The following is a 9,003-nucleotide window of genomic DNA, read 5'->3' as shown; positions in this document are numbered from 1 at the left end:
TCTGGATTAAACAGTTCAGTGGTGAGCCCAACCTTGAACTCCTGTGGCCTGCAAGGTTTAGACTCTGGGACCCCTATTTGAAATAATTCAGGGTAGTCTGTGTGCACAGATAAATACCACATCTCAGTGGCAGCCTGGAGTTTTGGGGTTTGGGTTTCAAAATTTCACTTCCTTCCCTTGGCTCCCAGAGGAATCTGAGCACACTTATGTTAGACCACTGACTTTGATTCATTTAATAAATATGTACCGAGTACCCACTGTGCGCCAGGCACTCTCCTAGGGACAGAGCAGAAAACAAAAGACAAAAATCTCTGCTCTCTTGGAGCTGGCAGTCTGGTGGAGGGGAGATGGGCAAAAACAACTGAACAAATAAAATATTCTGAAATGTGGTGAGTGGTACGAAGCAAAGAGAAAGGATGAGGAGTTAGAATAATGCAAGCAAAAATTAAAGAGTCTAACAATACCAGACTTTGGACAAGATGTCCAGATGAAGAGGATCTCTTCTATGTTGTTGGTGGAAAAGTAAATTGGTACGGCTTGGAAATTTGACATCACCTTGTAAAACTTAGCATTCATATATATCAGATGCAGCCACCACACTTCCCATAAGATACCTGGGAGACCTTCCAGCACTTGAACACCAGGAACACATTTAGGATTGTTAACAGGAACACTCTTTGTAAGACCAGAAACCTGGCAATAACACAAATGTCCAGGAATAGGACACTAGATAGAAAAAGTCTACTACATCCATGCAGTGGAAAAATGAATGAACCCTACACAGGTGCAATCATTTAGATGAATTTTACCACTATAATAATGAGAAAGTAAATATCAGAGTATTACATACAGCATGGGAAAGTTACTCAGTCAGGTCTGACTCTTTGCGATCCCATGGACTATACAGTCCATGGAATTCTCCAGGCCAGAATGCTGGAGTGGGTAGCCTTTTCCCTTCTCCAGGGGATTTTCCCAACCCAGGTCTCCTGCATTACATATAGCATACCTTTATGCTAAAGCTAAAGGTAAGATAATGTATTTTTAAGAAAACATTTTAAAAAGAGAAAGGAGACATTGAAACCCCCATACACTGCTGATAGGAATGTAAAATGGGGCAGCAAATCCATTGAGACAGAAAGTAGATTTATGGTTGCCTAGAGCTGGGGGTTACAGCAGAGGAAGAGATGGAGGAGTTAATGAGTAGAGTTTCTTTGGCGAATGATGAAAATATTCTAAAACTGATTGTGGTGATGGATACATAGCTCACTTATTATCTCATTTAATTACATATTTTAAATGGGTAAATAGTCTAGTATATAAATTATATCTCAATAAAGCTGCTCAGCTTTTTTTAAGTGTAAGAGAAGGTTTAGGATAGACATTACATCAGGTGAGAGGAAGCAGGGGATGGGATGGGAAAGGAGTTCATAGGGGAAGGTAGGTTATTATCCATGTTCCAGTTCTTGTGTTGGGCTGCTGATGTCACCAGGTTTTACTGTATTATATAAAAATAAGTATATACAACCATGACCCGAGCCAATCATGGGCAATGATAAAATTGTCACAGACCAACAATTCTGTGTACCTGAGACACAGGGGAATGGGTGGGCAACAGCAGAGTGGTCAGGGCAGGCTATCTCCGGAGAGTTCGCTTGAACTGAGGCTAGAATGAGAAGGACCAGCCATGTGGGGATGGGGGTGAAGAATTTTCTAGGCTGAGGAGATAGCGTGTACAAAGGCCCTGAGGGTGGTCCAAGCCTTCTGTGTTTGAGGACTATTCAGGAGACCAGTACTTGAAATTCTAATATCTATATATCCCATTTAATCTGTAAAATAGCCATGAGGAAGAAACTGCTTTTTTCTATTTTAAGGACAAGCAAAAGGAGGCACCGGGATATGAATACAGGAATCCTGACTCCATCGAGCATTGAACTGTCCAGGCTACCGCTGTGAAGGTTTAAACTCGGGGATCGCCAGACCTCAGCTTCCAATAAATGGCCGGAAGAACAGTTTGGTTGGGAGCAGAGCCTTTTCCTTCCGAGTGCCCTGTGCCTTTAAGAGTCGTCCCCTCCCGCCACCGAAGCTCCAATTTCCCTCCCGGGCACCCAGAGCATCACCCCGCCCCCAGCATCTGCGGAGCCGCACCCCGACCCTTCCTCCCCACCCCAGACTTTCCGGCTGCGCTCTCAGCCCCCGCCCGCCCAGGGGTGGGTGAGATCTACAGCCTGAGACAGGCACCTTCCAGCCTGGACACTGCCCACTATGCCCCAGCAAAATGCTACCCTAGAGACCCTCACCCCGACCCCTCCCAGCTCCTGACTCCGTGGAGCGACGCTTCAGCGCCCCAGGGCATCGCCGGGCCCACGTGCGTGCGGTGAAGGTGACCTCCCCCAGGGGCAGCACACGCCCCGCAGTGCCCGAGCGGGCTCACACGTGGTGAGATGGGAGCGCGCAGCCCCTCCCCGCCACGCGCCTCGAGCGTGCGCCTCGTACACGCCCCTTGGCCGGGCTCCGCCCCCGTGCCCGCGCACGCTTTTCCAGACTCGGGAGGGGCAATCGCGCCCCAGTCTGGCACCGGGCTGGCCGCGATGTGGTTGTGGGACCTGAGAATGGGGTACCCACGTAAATTCGAACCTCGCCTAAGAACTCTGAAAAGCGGGAAGTTCGCCCTACTGAGGACCCTCGGTTGGTAGGCGAGGTGTCCCGGCCCCTTCGTGCGCTGAGCAGGGAAGAGAGAGCTGGGACCGCGAGCCTAGGATACGAGTCCTAGTCTGCAGATCTTTGGTGTTTCGTACCTGGAAAGTGGGCGTCATGTGCCCTTCTTTCTCAGGACTCGCGTGGTACCTCGAAGGAGAAGAAAAATATGAAAGAGGTTTGGTTCATCAGACCCAAAATATTTGTTGAGCCCCTATGTGGCTGGATACTAGGCAGGGTTACATCAATGACACGATGAGGTTGTCCCCTTAAGGAGCTTTCCTGAGCCTACGTCTCTCACCTTCTGTTCTGGGACGATTCAAAAAGACGCCCCCTAAAAAGGAGGGAGCCGAGGTCCTACCTGGCGGCAGGTGTCACTAAGTAAGCTAAAATTTCAAAGGCAACGCGGGGGGGGGGACTGGCTTTGGGAGCCAGATGGGAAGCCTGCTCGGCGTCCCCTCACCCTCCCGCTAGTCCCCAGCCTAAGAAAAGAAACCGACTTCATCCGACACCCCCAATCCCAGCCACCAGACCGCCCAGCCTGGCAGCCCGAGCCCCGCCCCGCTTCGGCAGCCAGCGATTGGGAGATGCAAATACCAGGTTCTCTGCCCAGCAACGGGTGACGCGCCTCCCGATCGCGAGGCGTGGCCCGGCCGCAGCCCGAGCGGGCACCTCGGTGTTTACACGGGGCGGCCCCGCGCGCGCCGCAGCGGCCCGCAGACGGCGAGGGGGAGGGGTGGCGCGCGCGCCGGCGGGGCCGCGCGGGGAGAAAGACACTGGAAGGCGGCAGGGTGGGGAGCGGCGCGCGCGGGCCGCAGCCGAGCAGGAGGCTGCAAGGAGAGCCCGCCGGGGCCTGAGGGGTGCCGTTCCTCCGCCCCCCGCAAAACAATGTGTGGCGTGCTGCGGGGCACAACTTGCCGGAGGCGGCGGGGGCGCGCTGAGCCCGCCTGAGACCGCGCCGCTGACCTTCTACCCCCCGCCGTCCGTTGGGCCGGAGCGCCCAGCTCCTCACTCCCCAGCTCGCGGGGGCCGGGCTGAGCTGCGGGGCGGGGCCGCCCCTCCGTCGCTGCTGCCTCCTCCCCCACCCCCAGCCGCGGAGGATGCGGACGGCCCCCGGCGGCGTCTAGCGGCCCCGGGCCCAGGCGCGATGGTGCAGCAGCGGGGCGCGAGGGCCAAGCGGGACGGCGGGCCACCGCCCCCGGGGCCCGGGCCGGCCGAGGAGGGGGCGCGTGAGCCCGGCTGGTGCAAGACCCCGAGCGGCCACATTAAGAGACCGATGAACGCGTTCATGGTGTGGTCGCAGCACGAACGGCGGAAGATCATGGACCAGTGGCCCGACATGCACAACGCCGAGATCTCCAAGCGCCTGGGCCGCCGCTGGCAGCTGCTGCAGGACTCGGAGAAGATCCCGTTCGTGCGGGAGGCGGAGCGGCTGCGCCTCAAGCACATGGCGGACTACCCGGACTACAAGTACCGGCCGCGCAAAAAGAGCAAGGGGGCGCCCGCCAAGGCGCGGCCCCGCCCCCCCGGCGGCGGCAGCGGCGGTAGCAGGCTCAAGCCCGGGCCGCAGCTGCCTGGCCGCGGGGGCCGCCGAGCGGCGGGAGGGCCTTTGGGGGGCGGCGCGGCGGCGCCCGAGGACGACGACGACGAAGACGACGAGGAGCTGCTGGAAGTGCGCCTGGTGGAGACCCCCGGGCGCGAGCTGTGGAGGATGGTCCCGGCGGGGCGGGCCGCCCGAGGACCAGCCGAGCGTGCCCAGGGGCCGTCGGGCGAGGGGGCGGCTGTCACCGCCGCCTCCCCAACTCCGTCGGAGGACGAGGAGCCGGAGGAAGAGGAGGAGGAGGCGGCGACGGCCGAGGAAGGCGAAGAGGAGAAGGTGGCGTCGGGGGAGGAGCCGTTGGGCTTTCTGTCCAGAGGGCCCCCCGGCCCCGCGGGCCTGGACTGCAGCGCCCTGGACCGCGATCCGGACCTGCCGCCCCCCTCGGGCACGTCGCACTTCGAGTTCCCGGACTACTGCACCCCCGAGGTTACCGAGATGATCGCAGGGGACTGGCGCCCGTCTAGCATCGCCGACCTGGTTTTCACCTACTGAGCCCATCGTCAGCGGGGCGCGCACGCCCCCAAACCAGCTGTTTACATACAGGAATCAGGTATTGGGGCCCCTCGGAGGCCGAGGCTGGCACCCCATCTCCCGCACAGCCTCCCCCCTCCTAGACGTGCCCATCCCCCTTCAAATCCAGACAAGCCCTTCCCCCGCAGACACACCCCAAGACAGCCCAACCCCCACCCTTTCTCCGACTTCCGAGCCCTTCCCCATCTTGCCCCCTCCCGCGAGCCACCAGCAGCCAGCCCCCCCCTCCGATACACCTCCCATCCTCTCCGAGAGACCTGTACCCCTCCCCCATTTTGCACACGCCCCTCCTCTTGGCCGGAGGACACGCCCCTGCCCTTGGCTCTAGACTCCCTCCGCCTGCTCCCGGCCCGCCTTCTGTCTCGTTTAGGGGGGCGCTGCAGCTGGGCGGCCCCGCGCCCTCCTCCCTTGCCCTTCCCTCCCGGGGAGGGGGAGGGGCACGCTCCTTTTCCCCCAGGAGCACTGGGACCCCGCCCCCTTCTCGCGCATGCCTAATGCTTCTTGGGAGGAGGGGGCTGGTCTCTGCTGAACCATAAGCCTTGGTCAGCCGCTCTGGGAAGAAGGGGGGCGGATATAGAGCGATCCTGAGAAATCGTTTGATCCAGGAGCCACGGCTTCCGTTCAACCCGACGGGGCGTCACTGCCTTAACTGGGAGGAGCAGTCGGAAGGGGGAGAAAGACTAGCCAGCCCGGAAGGGTTGGTGTGGAGCTTGAAACTCCCAAGTGGCATAGCCCCTTTCCCCTTACGGGGTCGCCCAGCCCAAGTGCACCCCCGCGCCCCCTCACCCCTCACCCCTCACCCCCCACCGACTGCTTGACTGCCTCAACAGCTTGTCTTGGTTCCAAGAAGCCAACCTTTCCCCCACCTGGGAATTGGGGGCAAGGTTTTTCTCTGGAAATCCTTCAGGAGAGAAAAAGAAAACTCAGAATCAAGACATGTAGTCGTTTGTGTGGGGACAGGGTCCTTTGGTCCGCCCCGCCCCGCCCCACCCCCAAGTGCCCTTATCACCTCAGGGCACACTTCCAGCCTGGACTCCCTCCTAAGCCCACCGCCCCTTCGTGTCACCCAGATCCCTTTGCCTACAGTGACAGTATTCAGTGGGAGAAGCAAACACGTCGGTACTCAACTAGGGGGTTGAGACTGAGGCATGATAGCAGATGAAGAGGCAAGAAGAGACCCCCCTTTTCAGCAGCTGGTTTGAGAGACCATCACCTGGGCCAGTGAGACTGAAGGGAGGTTCAGAGTAGTGGTGTGCCATTGGCGCCTAGCGCTACTGTGTCCAGGTTGGGGTGCCCTTCGGAAACGCTGCCCCTGATGCTGTTACCCCTCTCCCTCCAACTCCCAGCTCAAGCTCCGCCCCTCCGGCCTCCCCATGCCCCCTTTGCCCTCACTACCTGTATCTCACCGGCGTGTGTTCACCCTCCCGGGTGTGCACACACTCTCATTCACACACACAAATCTCAGGAACAAACGGTCCCAGAGTCCTCCGGGACCCCTGCCCAGGGTCTCTGCAGGGCTCTGCCCCACGCGTTCCCGTCGCTGACAAAGCCACCAGCTGCCTCCTTTAAGCTTGGTGCTCCGGCTCTGGGCCTTTTTGCGCGCGCTCTTTCTCTCTTTCTCTCTCTCTCTCTCTTTTTTTTTTAAAGAAAAATAACAAAAAAAAAGACAATGAAAAATCCCAGAAAACGTCATGTGAGTGAAGAGATGTCACTGTCTGTGGTCTTGGAGAACTAGTCTCGTAGCTGAGGGGAGGGGTCCCTCTGATCTGGGGCACTGGCACCCACAGCAGGACTTAACGCCAGGACTGAATAAAGTGTATTTGCCCCATCTTGCCCTGTGGTTCTACATGTCTTTGCCTTTCCTCAACCCTCCCCAAACAGCTGGACAGATTCAAGTCCCTGTGACTTAGCACCATGCAGGAAGAGCTCGAGGTTCCAGGCAAGGAAGCACCTGGCCCCTCTAGGCCTCTCTGCTCCCTCTGTCTCAGGACTCCTGGTCTTCATTAAGGATGGCAGACTTGTCCCTGCAGAGGCCAGGCAGGTGACATGAATGAATGAGAGTCTGGGTGGACACTGGCTTCATGACCCACTTCAAGGGGAGCAATTGCTCACCTCCTGCCAGTTGTGACCCTGTGGGAGCGCAGCCCACTGTGGCCGGGGGCTAGATATTTCAAGAGAAGATGGAAATCTGGATGTTTCTGTGAACATCTCAATTTCAAAATGAAAGCTGATTCAAATATTTTTTTAAATCCTTAGGGACCAAGTGAAACACGTGTGTAGGCACACCTGGTTCCAAGGGCATCAGTTTGACCCTGACCTTAATGAAGATTAAGAATCAGGGTTGACCATGACTGACTTATGCTGATATTTGTTAGAAACCAACACAATACTGTAAAAGCAATTATCTTTCAATTAAAAATAAATAAATTTTAAAAAAAGAATCAGGGTTGAGTCACAATGTCTGGGCCCAAAGCCTGATACCACCACTGAACACCTGTGTGCCCCTGAGCACATTAACTTCACCCTGACTCTTTTTTTCCATTTATGTGACATGGGGATGGTAATAACACCTGCTTCAGAATAAAGTTTGAGGTGAGAGCCATTTAACATGGTGCTCCATAAACTGTATTATTCCACTGTCCAGAGGAGGGATATTAGGGCGAAGGTGCAGAAGCAACTTGTAAAGGGCCTTCAAACAGCCTGGGTCAGAGATAGGGCCCTAAATTTTGGTTTCTGTCTCCTGGTGAAGTGCTATTTTAGGGTGCTGCCTCTCCCTCCCAGCTTGAATCTGCAGATGGTGTTAGACTGGTAGCTCGGGGTCTGGAGCTGTGTGGGGCTGGTCCTCACACCTAGCATGTAACTGGCCACTAGTGTAGACGTACTGAATGATTGAAGAAGAGCAGCAGAAGCCGTGATGATTCCAGTCCTTGAGATTCTTGCCAGTGTGTTTTGGGAACTGAGACCAAGGCTTTTCAAAATTTTTGTCCCACTGACCCCTGTCCCCCTTATTCTTCCTCTACCAGATCCAGTGAATTCCTTAGGTTGGACAAAGTGTGTCTCCCCAGTAAGAACCAAGGCCATGCGTTCAGACCTCATTTAGAGAGGGTATTTTGGGACTGGAATACCCATAGATGTTTTAAAAGAGGACTAGAGCAGGTTTGGGAGGTCTGGGCATCTACAGAAAGGGGGTCTGGGAATACAGGAATTATAGTGAATGCTTCCTCATAGCCTCTGTGATTGGAAGCAAGATGGTCACAAAGCAAAACAAAACCTTTAAGAAAAAAGGTGAGGAAGAGAACTGATTCACCCTGGGGCAGCCTGCATCTGGTATCTGAATGTATGCAATTATAAATCCCTGCCACTTAAGTTTCAACCTTCAGGTGGGACAGACACAGTATCTGACCTGCCCTGCACTGCTAGGTACTCACCCTAGGGCCCCTTCAGGGTGGCTTGGGCTTGTCCACGCTGGCAGCACAGTTTGACCTCCTGTACCCAATCCTGCCTCCACCCTCTTCTTTTCACAGGTCTTTATCCCTAATAAATATCTTGCACCTGAAACTCAGTCTCAGTGTCTGCTTCTGGAAAACCCAGTCTGCAACAGAGGGTGGATGGGACAGAACAAAGGGAATGGGGTCACTGGCCCAGCAACTGCAGCTGAGCTGGGCACCTTTGATGCCCACCCCATCAGGAGGAGTTTCGTTTCCACCAACACTGTCTCCCGACCCTGGGGCTGCACACGTTCCACTCTTTCCAGTCGGCCTCAATTAGAAACCCCAGCCTCAGCCTACAAGTCACTCCAGAGTCCTCAGCTGGCGGTGTTCTCATTCGCAGTTCCCTCCCCTAGCCTAGGCTGGAGAGAGAGAGGCTAACGGTCTGTGTTTGCCCTTCACAATGCCCTGGAAGGGGGCAGGGCCGGGAGTGTATAAAACCCCAAGCCAGAGATGGTGCTAGAGTACTGCGGGCCTTGGGCCAGCCGCCTCCCCTTCGGAGGCCTTAGTCCCACCCCGACTCCTCCACTCCCCTGCTCCCAGGGTGATGCGGGGGAGAGGGAACTAGGAATAGAAGAGAGATCATTTATTGTTGTTTTGGTTCTTTCCATTTCAGAAGGAAATGGATTCTGACCTGTGAAAGGTGCAGGCAGACATGCTTATGTGGACTCTGGGGACACCTAGTGGCTG

General features: G+C 56.1%; 1 protein-coding gene across 1 annotated transcript; it reads left to right on the top strand.

The window, feature by feature from the left end:
* The first annotated feature begins 3,841 nt into the window (after positions 1–3,841).
* Positions 3,842–8,383, top strand: SOX12 (SRY-box transcription factor 12). Its single transcript, XM_061126997.1, has one exon. It carries the CDS (start codon positions 3,842–3,844, stop codon positions 4,784–4,786), a length of 945 nt encoding a protein of 314 aa, XP_060982980.1. The 3' UTR covers positions 4,787–8,383.
* The last annotated feature ends 620 nt before the right edge of the window (positions 8,384–9,003 follow it).

This window comes from Dama dama, chromosome 23, assembly GCF_033118175.1.
Source record: "Dama dama isolate Ldn47 chromosome 23, ASM3311817v1, whole genome shotgun sequence".
Taxonomy (NCBI): domain Eukaryota; kingdom Metazoa; phylum Chordata; class Mammalia; order Artiodactyla; family Cervidae; genus Dama; species Dama dama.
Note: the sequence above shows the minus strand (reverse complement) of the source record. Positions and strands in the feature narration are given on the sequence as shown.